The 12924-nt window shown below is 46.8% G+C and overlaps 1 protein-coding gene across 4 annotated transcripts in view; it reads left to right on the forward strand.

Moving 5' to 3' along the window:
- Positions 1–12924, forward strand: part of LOC141095454 (ATP-dependent translocase ABCB1-like) — a 485663-nt gene that overhangs the window by 432482 nt on the left and 40257 nt on the right. For all 4 annotated transcript variants that reach the window (XM_073581458.1, XM_073581459.1, XM_073581460.1 and 1 more), the window contains one exon: positions 6287–6427. In XM_073581458.1, the coding sequence (XP_073437559.1) occupies positions 6287–6427 (141 nt within the window). The remainder of the gene's footprint in view (positions 1–6286; positions 6428–12924) is intronic.

Genomic DNA, 12924 nt, shown 5'->3' on the forward strand with positions numbered 1-12924 from the left:
TCTTCGTGCCTCTGATGCCTGGCAGGGGGGAGCTTGCACCCACTGACCCCTTAAAGCTCAGGCCGAAGGATGGTTATATGAGTGCGTTGAGTCAGACTGTTGTTCTCCCATTCTTTGCTCTATCTGGGTTAATTTATCTTGCATACTGACAAGAGACTGCTGCAAGTCGTGCACTACCTGGACCAGTGCCTCCTGATGATTTGGGTCTCCTCTGGTATTGGCACCCTGGACACGCATCATACCAGATGCGTAACTGTCTTCCTTGCTTCGGGCCACTGCTTCTGCCAGGATTTGACAGCATGAAAGAGTCGTATCTACACAGACCAGTTCTAACAGTGCTCTCCTCAAGGATGTGTTGTGCAGTCGCAGAATGAATTGTTCCCGGAGTATCCGGCCTTTGTAGCCCATGCCACTGAGCCCATCCATCTCTTTCCTTTGCACTTCTGCCAACACTTCTTGCAGTGCTGTCGCATACTGGGAGATCCCTTCTTCTTCCCGCTGCAGCCTAGAGAAAAATTTGGTGTGGAGGTGTCCCGCGCTAGCAGTCTCGCCATAGATCTCTTCCAGGAATTTCACTAGCTCCTTCAGGGTACTATGGGTGAGTTCCGGCTGTAGACAGACATTTTTACGGGCCTCTCCCTCCAAGGCAGTCAACAAAACATCCACTTCAAGGTCTGTGCTGATGGTATAAATCTTCAGGGTGCTTTGCAGCCGGGACACCCAATCAGACAGGGGCATATTATTGCCATCAAATTTTGGAAGCACACTAAATATTGTGCCCATAGGGAGAGTCCTTGCAGGGGTTCCACCAATGCCCACAGGATCCCCAATAACACTAGCATTCTCGTCGTTGCCACCTTCTGCCTGCATCTTGGTGATAGCCACACTGCTCGCAGCGCCACTGTTAGAGTGTTAGAGTGTTAGCGACTCCTGGAGTGGACCCTCTGGGTCGCGGCACCAACCCTCCCAGGGCGAGCTAGCCTAGTGAGTACCACCCCCTATACAGGGAGTGTCAGGAGCAAGCCCCAGGGGATACAATACCACGACTGCTGGCACCAGGCGGCCGGCTCACAGGAGATACGAGACTGTGTGACTGGAGGGTGCAGGATACTTGGGAACACAGGAGAGTACACGGGAGTGTGCTGAATACGGGATAGTGCAAGGCGGGTACACGTGGGCACTTAAGGCGAGTAGCGAGTAACACATCCGGAGGTAGACAAAGCAGGACGCGTGCAAGGAGCACGACACAGTACAGAATGAGGCAGCAGTCGTGCCAGGAGGTGTAACAGAACACAGGAATAGAGTGAAGGCCAGGAGGCACGACTGAACGAGAAACAAGGGACAGGATACGAAAGGATGTGCCAGAAGGCACGTCTGAGCATGAAGCAACAAGGGTTCAGAGCAAGTGCTAGGAGCACCACAGAATAGTAGACAGAGCAGAGGACCTGAGAACAGCGCACAGCCAGGCTGGGACACAGCTGACCCAGCCAGGAAGCACAACAATAATCAGGCACCTCCCCTAGGAGGAGGTCGTCTGATATAGCACATGACTACTACTGGTTCCGGGTCAGGACCTGGCCAGAAAGCACATGACCACTAGTGGTTCCGGGTCAGGTCCTCCAATGCCATAGAGAGGACCGAGTCCTATACAGCACTGACAGGAGCGCGCAAGCGCAAACGTAACACGGAGGAGGAGACCCGGGGAAGAGAGCTGTGCGTGCACACCCGACGGGGACCCCTGAGGGACCGCCGTACCGGAGGGAGTGACGTCGGGGCCGAAGCCCCGCCTCCTGGTGAGCGCGGCATAACAGTACCCCCTCCTTTAAGCCCCCTCTCTCTAGAACTGGAAAATAGCACCTTGACACTAGGAGCGGGATCCAGACACTTCCTAACTGCATGAGGACCAATGAGATCCAGAGTCTCAATACGAGAAAATTCGGTCTCCTGCCATACCCTGGAGAACTCCACGGACAGAGAGTCGGAGGCAGGTATCCCCGAGACAGGTTGAACCGGCAGAGGCACACTGACATGCTTGGAGGCCGAAGCGGTGGTGCAGTCATTGGAAGTCAATTCATCCTTAGGAGGCGAGCTGTCGGAGGATGGTTGCTTGGGAAGTCTCTTCTTGGCACACGATGGGCAAGCAGCCACGAAGTCTTTGACGTCCTGAGCAATAGATGGCCACCAGTAATCGTGGGATAAACGGGAGAGTGTCCTCTTGGCACCAACATGACCGGCAGCCGAAGAAGAATGTCCCCAGGATAACACACCTTAACGGTTACCTTTAGACACAAAGGTCTCCCCTGGACGCTGGGGCGTCAACTTGACGGAAGCCACGGTAATTACCTTGGGACGGTCACTTGACGGAGGTGGGGACTGACTCTCAGCCCCCCTGTTGATAATGTCAGAAGTCACAGACCGGTTGCTTGAAGGATGTGGAGACTGACTCTCAGCCTCCTTCTTGACAATGTCACAAGTCACAGACAGGATGCTTGACGGATGTGGAGACTGACTCTCAGCCTCCCTCTCGACAATGTCACCAGTCACAGACGGGATGCTTGACGGATGTGGAGACTGACTCTCAGCCTCCCTCTCGACAATGTCACAAGTCACAGACGGGATAGTGGACGGCGGACCTCTAACCGTTGAAGATGAGCAAGCAGGGTTCTTCGGATGAATGAACAACAGGCAACTCTTTTGACAGGACGGTCCCCAATGGAGTATATCACCAGATTGCCAGTCCAGGGTCGGCCCATGAATACGTAACCAAGGAAGGCCAAGAAGAAGGGTATGAGGCGAAGTCGGCAATACGTAGAAGGAGATCCGCTCCCGATGACATGTGCCAATCTGCAACTCAACTTCCTCAGTGACCTGGTTAACGGTGTCCTGCAAGGGCTTATCGTCGACCGGAACTACTGACCTAGGAGACTCCAGGGATTTGACAGGAATGCAAAACTTCTTAACTGCCTCAAGACTAATAAAGTTACCCACTGCGCCAGAGTCCACAATAGCTTTCACAGTAAAAGTCTCGAAACCAAAATTCAGGGAGACAGGCATGGTCAAGGGTAGAGAAGAATCACATACACTTGAGGAGACTTCACTTAACAGTCCCAGGCGGAGGGACTTCCCCGGTCTCTTGGGACATGAGCGTAGAAAGTGGGAGGCATCCCCACAATAGAAACAGAGCCCCTGTGCCTGCCTTTTCACATGACGCCGTTGAGCTATCTGGAGGCGATCCACCTGCATAGGCTCAGGTTCCGGATCTGCCGCAGATAACTCGGGTAACAGCTGAGAAAAACTGCGAGTGGACGAAGAGAGGCGAGAGGACCCTCTCTCTCTGGCTGACTCGCGGGTGCGCTCCTGGAAGCGCAAATCAATGCGTGTCGCGAGAGAGATAAGATCCTCCAAATTGGTAGGGGTATCTCGGCCCGCCAGTTCGTCTTTGATCCGACCGGACAGACCACGCCAAAAGGCCCCTACAAGGGCATCATTATTCCAACCTAGCTCAGAGGACAAAGTGCGAAAACATACTGCGTATTGTCCAACCGACAGAGAACCTTGACGAAGATTAAAGAGGGACTCGGTGGTGGAAGCAAGGCGACCCGGCTCGTCGAACACCTTACGGAAAGTGTCCAAAAATATGGAAAGCTGAGCGACGAGCGGGTCATTACGCTCCCAAAGAGGATTCACCACGCAAGTGCCTTACCCTCTAAGTGAGAAACAATAAATGCTATTTTAGCACGATCGGTGGGGTAATGCTGCGGCAAAAACTCAAAATGCAAACGACACTGGTTCAAGAATCCGCGACACAACACAGGGTCACCACTATACCGGGGTGGCTTACATAGGCACGGAAGCGAGTGTGGAAGCATGGCCTGGGCAGATTGTATGGAAAGGAGCCGATTATCTACCGACGCTATATTGTTGAGAATCTGAGCCTGGGAGTCGCGTTGCTGCGCAAGTTCCTGCTGGAGACTCGCCAGCTGGGCAGCATTCCCAGGCTCAGAGGACTGAGAGGCAGATAAACCGGACTCCATGGACTTGAGAAATGCCATAATCCTAATCTGGTTTTCCCGGAGGAACGTCAGCTCCTTTTGGACGGAAGCCGCAGTACCAGCGGGGTCCATGGCCTGATTATACTGTTAGAGTGTTAGAGTGTTAGCGACTCCTGGAGTGGACCCTCTGGGTCGCGGCACCAACCCTCCCAGGGCGAGCTAGCCTAGTGAGGACCACCCCCTATACAGGGAGTGTCAGGAGCAAGCCCCAGGGGATACGATACCACGACTGCTGGCACCAGGCGGCCGGCTCACAGGAGATACGAGACTGTGTGACTGGAGGGTGCAGGATACTTGGGAACACAGGAGAGTACACGGGAGTGTGCTGAATACGGGATAGTGCAAGGCGGGTACACGTGGGCACTTAAGGCGAGTAGCGAGTAACACATCCGGAGGTAGACAAAGCAGGACGCGTGCAAGGAGCACGACACAGTACAGAATGAGGCAGCAGTCGTGCCAGGAGGTGTAACAGAACACAGGAATAGAGTGAAGGCCAGGAGGCACGACTGAACGAGAAACAAGGGACAGGATATGAGAGGATGTGCCAGAAGGCACGTCTGAGCATGAAGCAGCAAGGGTTCAGAGCAAGTGCTAGGAGCACCACAGAATAGTAGACAGAGCAGAGGACCTGAGAACAGCGCACAGCCAGGCTGGGACACAGCTGACCCAGCCAGGAAGCACAACAATAATCAGGCACCTCCCCTAGGGGGAGGTCGTCTGATATAGCACATGACTACTACTGGTTCCGGGTCAGGACCTGGCCAGAAAGCACATGACCACTAGTGGTTCTGGGTCAGGTCCTCCAATGCCATAGAGAGGACCGAGTCCTATACAGCACTCACAGGAGCGCGCAAGCGCAAACATGACACGGAGGAGGAGACCCGGGGAAGAGAGCTGCGCGTGCACACCCGACGGGGACCCCTGAGGCACCGCCGTACCGGAGGGAGTGACGTCGGGGTGAGCGCGGCATAACAGCCACTTGAAGCAATGGCCGGGGGACCACCACAATGCAGGGAGACTACAGTACGCAAGATGAGGTGCAAACAACAAAGGGTTAATTTATTTACAGGCAAGGAATCCAGTGTTAGGAAAGTGTAAACAGGGGTATGCAATGACATAAAACAATTTACAAAAGTGATATTTTCTAACTGGGCTGTACAAATGGCACGGTGCACCAACTGTTACATATCGGTGTATTTTTGTCAAAAGGCAGAAGAATACAATAAAGTACAGTATGCTGCTAATCTAACTATAGCCTAACTGGCCACTGCTACTTCGGCTGCATGGCTACCGTGCTCTGTCTATTGCTGCCTATCCTAAGCCCTAAACATGTGCGCACACGGGGTTAACACTCACTGTGAAGTTGGTGTCTCAGTTCCTTCCTTGGGGCCCCCTGCAGTTCTCTGCAAGATGATGCAAAGTCCTCCCTGGAAGCTCTGTGCATCGTGGTCGTGTCCTTGTGTGAAGATCCCGAGCCTGTTCCTAGAAACGGTGAACTCCCCCTTCTGAATTCCTTCCTTGTAGATCTTCGTGGCTCCTCACAGCAACACAGGAAAGACACCTTCGTTATCCCCAGAAGGGTATAAAAAATCCCACAAGTTCAGTCAGTTCTAAGCTGCACGCTTTTCTCCTCACATCAGTCTCATGCAGACTCCCAGCTCCGAACCCTCACTGGGAAAGCAGCCCCTCCCCTTTCCATAGCTGTAAGAGCAAACCAAAGCAGTCTTTTGAAGGGTAGAATAGAATTTACCATCGCATCAGCCAAGGGGGTGCTGTCTCTTAAAGCAGCAGCTTGTCTCTGCTGTCCATAGCAATGTCAGCCCCTTACACGCTTATTAGGTCTAGAGGAACTCTGACCCTGTGTCCTTGGGGCTGAGTTCTGTGACCGCTTACTGAGCACTCCCTTTGCTGAGCTCTGTGAGCTTAAATAGGCTCCAGCATCTATGTTCTGCAGTAGCACGGCTCTGTGAGGTAACAGAGTTCACTCTGTACACACCGGGTGACGTTAACCCGCTTGTGTTCTTCCTTTATATCACCATATAGCGTCCACCATTACCGGGCAGCAGTTTACCATCTCTGCACAGTGGACCTCGGGCTGCGAACGCACCTTATTACCGTCTTTTTATTTGGTGCATTCCGCCAGCCCTAACAATAGATCACTCAAATACTGTATATATGTTCATGTATATTTTTAAATACTTATTTTGCTTTAAATTACCTTTTGTTTCTTTCAGGAATTTATTTAAGATGGCATTTATTCACGGAATCACATATGGAATATTGCAGTCAATACCCTTCCTTTTGAATTGCGCAGTGTTCAGATTTGGATCATGGCTTGTTGCACATTGCTTTTTATATTTTGAAAATGTTTTCATGTAAGTTTTTGAATTTCCTTATTTGGTAATTTAGTATAAACTTAACATGTCTTTTTAAAATAATTTTTATAACTCTTAATCATGTCCCTTTTAATTCTTTCAGCTCCTAAGCAATTCACTACTACACACTGAAACTGTGTTAGTAAAATATATCTTGTACTTCTATTATCATTTGTTTTAATAAAATAATTTAGGCAGCATTATAATGTTCTTTAAACTAGTCCTCAAGTTTCTAAAGTAAAATTAAATAAGAAACAGTATTACCTTTTCTTCCCCCCACTCATCCTGTGCAAACTTTCCACCAGTTTTTGTTTACAAGTGGTCAACAGTAGAGTTGAGCGACTTTGGTTGGATCGGGTTTCATGAGACAAAATTTGTTTCAGATGGAACTGGTCCAACTAGGGCAAAAAAAGTCAGAGTTTCGTCTGAAACCCGACCCCAATGCAAGTAAATGGGGAATAAAAGTTGGCATTGAGCGGATGAATGAAACTTATTTTATTTTCCAAGATCTATTGATCAAAGTGTATTTTGTTTGGAGGAAAACCCCTTTAAAGTATTTGGCCACAAAAAATATTTTTCACTTACATGTATAAATAGAGGAGATGATAAATTAATTTACCAACCATCTTGAGATTGGACATCCGGTATCCTTTGTGTGAATTGAGTAGCTGTAAACAATGTGCACTAGCTTTCCATTCATTCAGTATTGGATTCTATATTGGATCATTGTGCACAAGACTTGTCTATCTTCGTAAGTCCCATAAAGTGGGATTTTTCTTACACTTAAAACTGTTTTTACAGTATTTACAATCACTATTTAAGGCCCCGTCTCACTAAGCGATCTCTATATATAGGTGCTAGTGTTATGGGTTCCATTCAAAAGATTCACTTGAATCTAATGAATTTTATTGCTATATATAAGGTAATTGCCACAAAATGGTGGAAAGATCAATGAAAATTTGTATGGAGCTAAAATATGAACAAAGTATTTTACTTATAAGGGGATGTTGCGTTGGTTCACTGGCTTGGTTTCCCTTTAAATGTAAAATAGAACACAGTTGCTCATTAGTGTAAGGGATGGCAGAAGAGATTCAGATGTACACAGGAGACAGTTTAGGAAAACTTTACTCACAAAGATGCATTGAGCTTAATGGTCAAAATTTTCAAAGAGCGATGTGCATGGTGGTTACCACAGGTGTGTCACAAACTTTTATACCATTGGGCAGTGAAGAAAAAATAATTTAAATTATTGGGGTAAAAATTGCATCAGAATTTGTCCCACAATTTATGCTGAATGTAGAAATAGAAAACAGCAAAAGAGCAAAAAGGTTTACCCGTCCAGGCCTCCAGACAAATGCACTATCAGGATGCACCAATACATGGAGGGGGCAGTTGCCTGGTATATTAATGCACAATAAAAAACTTTTTTTTTTTAAATTGTGCATTAATATACCAGGCAACCGCCCCCTCCATGTATTGGTAGGCTGTGAGCGGTTGTTTCATCGGTATTCTTGCACCTGTGTTGCCATCTCAATTTTATGGGTCCACTGCATCCTCATTTGTCTGGAGGCCTGGGCGGGTAAACCTTTTAGCTCTTTTGCTGTTTTCTATTATTGGAGGATTTTTAAGTCCTCTTTCTGTGCTATATCAGTGAATGTAGAAATACCCCAAATGTGGCTGTTCAGTTCTACTTTGCCATGTGGAGTGACTCGGGAGGGACAGAGCGCTATTTTCCTTCTGGAGTGCAGATTTTCCTAGACTAGTTTGTGGATTCCATATAAAGATCCCCTAAGTGCTGGAAAAGCAGAATTCCCCCTAAAGTGACCCCATTTTGGAAATTGTAGCCATTTGGGAATTTATCTACAGGTGTAGTGACGATTTTGACTCCATGGGTGTTTTCCAGAAACAGACAGCAGTGGATGTTGCTGAGTTAAAATTGCAAACTGCCATTGTAGTGACCAGTACATTATGCCCTGCTCATGCTTCTGGAGACAAGCACCTGTAAATTAGGCAGGCTCTCATCACTACAGAAATGCAAAACAGATGAGCGCTAAATGTTGTTTTGGCGCACTGGGGCTCAGATGGGAGGAGAGCATTTGGATTGGGAGTGGAGAATTTGCTGAGTTTGTTTTGGCAGGAGAGGAGACATTTTGCTTTTCCAGAGCCTTTGTGTCACCAGTAACGTGGAAGCAAGCCCCCTATATTTCCGTTAATAGATGACAGATGAGTGGTGACTTGCTTTTTTCTGTGGATTAAGTGGAAGCTTTTTATTGGGAACATTTTACATGACGTTTGGGATCACAGTTATCCGGCGCTCTACGATGCCCGCTTACTTTGGGGTTTCCATCTAAATCTCTGAGTCACATAATTCAGATGAAGCCCCTGATGGATCCATTCACTATAGTGAGACAGCAGAGTTACTCTAGACTCTGTTTGGCCTCTGTTCAGGGGTGCACTTTTATGCAATCCTGAAAAGATGAACACTGCCGGATCACAGGTCAGACGACACTCAGAGTGCCTTATATGCCTCATTATAGGGAATTTTCCACTGAGGATTCCTGTCTGAATCACGTTTTTCAGAGATTTACATGGAAACCCCTTGTGTAAGCACTCAGAGCAGAGCACAGGATATATGTGAACCGAGTCTTTCTGCGATCTTTGGGAGGCAGAATGAAAAAATCAACAGTATGTGAAGAATTGGTTTTATTTTTTTTATGCGATTCTTCGTGCAGTAAAAATGATTAAGCGACTTTATTCTTCGGTTCAGTGCGATTACAGCAATACCAGATATGTATCGGGTTTTTATGTTTGACAGCTGTCACACACTAAAAGACGCTTTTTATTGCAAAAACTAGTTTTTTCATCACCATATTTTGAGAGATATAATTTTTTATATTTTGGCCGACAAAGTCATGTCATGGCGTCTTTTTTGCGGGACGAGCTGACGTTTCTATTGGTACCATTTTCGGGCACATAACATTTTTTGATCACTTTTTCTTCCGATTTTTGTGAGCCAGAATGAACAAAAAACAGCAATTCGGGAACTTTTTTTTATACCGTTCCGCGTATGGTAAAATTGGTAAGGCAGCTTTATTCTTTGGGTTCAGTATGATTACAGCGATACATCATTTATATCTTTTTTATGTTTTGGCGCTTTTAAACAATAAAAACTATTTTATAGAAAAAATAATTATTTTTGCATTGCTTTAATTCTGTGAGCTATAACATTTTAATTTTTCTGCTGATGGAGCTGTATGGCAGCTTGTTTTTTGCGGGACAAGATGACGTTTTCAGAGGTACCATTTTTACTTACCTCGTTCTTTTTGATTATGTTTTATTGCACTTTTTGTTCAGCAAAATTATGATAATGCATTTGTCATGATCCAGGCCAGCGTTGGTTTCTTGTTATTCTTTCCCTGGTCTGGTCATGCGGGTGTTAACCTTCTCTGCCTCGTTTTGGGTTCAGTGTGGCTATTTCAGTCTGCTGTGGCCTGTAGACCAACGTCCGTGATAGTTCATGCTTCCAGGCTAGAGAAGCTGACCCCTTGATACCGTGTTTTGTCCTCTGCCCACTTTGTCTGCTCCTGTGACTTCCCTTTCCTGCCACCTCGCTTGTCTTAGTGTTCGCTCCCTGTGATTGGACCTCTTGTTATGTGACCCAACTTGTCTTCTGACCTGTTTTACTGTCTCACGTCTCAGTTATATCTGCTCCCATCTTGCTCTGACTTCTGGCTTGTATTTGACCACGTGTATTGCTGTGACCTCTGGCGCTTCGTTTCCTGACTGTTTCTGACTTGGCTCATCTGACCACTCTTTCGCCACCTGGTGGTGCTTGTGCTGCTGCTCAGTGTTGTTATGCTGTGTGTGCAACCACTCTTCCCTCACCAGCATCCCTTGGTGGAGGTTGCTCTATACTGCAGCTGCATTACATTATCACTGACCCATACCTTTAAAAGGGATTTTGCTTTTTTTTTCTCTCTGGTCATGGATCCGCTTCGTAACTTGGTAGATCAGGTGTCCAGTTTGACACAGATGATGCATTATTTATCAATGGAACATTGAGCCCTAGCCACGTCCCATACTCAATTACAAAAAGAGTTGACAATTAATATCGTGCAGGGAACAACCCCTCATGCTGTTAGTCGACCTGGTGATTCTGTAGACGTCACTTTGCACTCTCCTGAACCCCCCGGTTAAGCTTCCTGACACCTTTTCTGTCGAGAAAGATAAATTTCTTACATTCAGAGAGAGTTGTAAATTATTGTTTTCTGTTAGACCTCGATCATTGGGGAATGAGACCCAGCGGATGGGGATTATTATCTCCTTACTCAAGGAGGGTCCCTAATCTTGGGTTTCTTGCTGCCCCTGAACAGATGTCGGTGGATAGGTTCTTTGAGGCCCTAGGACTTATCTGTGATGATAATTGGTCGGCCTGTTATGATTAGTGGATTCCTGTCTCACTTCATTGTTAATACATTTCAAGTCTTTCTAGGCATTAAAGTCTTCAAAAAGTCTTCCTGTTAGAGTTAAAGAATCTTGTAGATAAGGGTTTTAATAGTGGAATTTTAACAAAAAATGAGGCTGATTTTATTTTCATCCAGCATCCTAGGATAGCCATGTTTTACTATTTAACCAAGATTCATAAAAATGCAGTGGATCCACCAGGCCGACCAATTATTTCAGGCATTCAATGCCTCACATCAAATTTATCCAAATATGTTGATTGCTATCTGCAGAAAATGGTCCCACTTTTGCCAGCTTATCTGAGAGATAGTGCTGATATTTTACAAATAATATAAGGTATTGAATGGCAAGATCACTATATTATGGGCACCCTTGACATTACATCCCTTTACACTGTGATCCAACACGATAAGTTCAGTTGCCTATTTTTTATTTATTACCAACAGGACAAATAGAATTTTTAATTGAATATATGACTTTTATTCTAACACATAACTATTTTAAATACCAGGTGCACTACTATTCCCAGCAATGGGGCACTGCCATGGGTACAAGGTTCGCGCCAAGCTATGTTAATCTGTATGTTGGTAGGTGGAAAGAAGATGTAATCTATCCGACTGGAAGGCTGCGCACGGGCCTGGTACTCTGGCAATGTTTTATAGATTACGTGATTTTTATTTGGTCGGGGGGTCAAAAGGAAATGGACCAATTTTTAATCAATTTAAATAAAAATGATTGTTTTTTAAATTTTACTTCCAATGTCAGTTCCAGTACCCTTCATTTTTTAGACCTTACTGTTTTTATTGAAAATGATAAAATTTACACACGATCTTTCAAGAAAACCACAGATTGAAACAGTTTTATCCCCATAGACAGCTGCCATCTCCCAAGCTGGCTGATAAATGTGGCTGAAAGTCAATTCACGAGGATCCACCAAAACTGCTCAAAAATACAAGATTTTGATACAGAGGCAGCCATTTTGAAAGACCAGTTTTTGGAAAAAGGCTACAATGTTACTGTTTTAGAGGAAGCAAAAAACTCTGTCAGAAAAAAATCAACAAAACATCTTCTAAAATCAAGTGTTATGGTCGGCGGAACGCACCAGATATAAAATAAGAGGTGCGTTCACCGCCCGGGGTCCACCGTGCGGTAGTTGGTAAGACCGCTGCTGGTTAATGGCAGATGCACCAGAAGGTGACGTAGTGCGCACGGGTTAACGTCACCCGAACGCTAGGAGCGGCTCTGTTCAGACACAGAGTCGTTTGCCAGAAATATATGCAAAGGTGCTGGCCCTGTTTACGTCACAGGAGTCAGCGTGTGGCGTCGCAGCCGCGAACACCAATAGCTGCTGTTAACGCAGCGCAGCGGCAACTATAGACGCAAGCATCGGCGCAGAGAACCGGGCACCGACGGACGCTAGTGTAGGCGAGGGAGCACTGTGGCGTAGCTTGCCACTACCTGGTGCTGACCTAAGAACACACTCTGTCACCAATCGTATTATCCGTGGGAAGGGGATTCATAATGAGTCAGCCACCAGTCCATGCATCCGTCACCATTCACACACATAGCAAGATAAGTCTACACTAGCGCATCGCCGAGCCGCCCTGCGGGCTTTTTATAGCGATGCGCTTCCGGAACTTTCCATTAGCTTGGGAAGGACCAATCAGATCCGACGCAGGACCTGAGCATGTGACCCCTGCTCTCCAGTGAGAGGTCAAGTTGCGGGCATGCCCAGTAGCACGGCATGAGGACTTAGCCTCAGGAGCGGTTCCCTGCAAAGCAGGTTGTGCTGCCATTGCTGCACCAGAGGTGGCAGCAACATCCAGGCTGTTAGAGCGAGTCTGAGCAGCAAGCCTGGCTCGCCGTATTTGCTGAGCAACACCCTGAGCGGTCGAGGAAGAATGGGAGACCGCAGGATGTCTGGCTCTGGATTCCCGCTGTGCAGTGCCAGGAATCTGATGCCTAACATCAAGAACCCCTATTGCAGAGTGTAGCAATATAAATAGTAATATAAAAAAAATCCAAAAGAATTT

This window comes from Dendrobates tinctorius, unplaced genomic scaffold (assembly GCF_039654945.1).
Source record: "Dendrobates tinctorius isolate UK_male_01 unplaced genomic scaffold, ASM3965494v1 ptg000070l, whole genome shotgun sequence".
Classification (NCBI taxonomy): domain Eukaryota; kingdom Metazoa; phylum Chordata; class Amphibia; order Anura; family Dendrobatidae; genus Dendrobates; species Dendrobates tinctorius.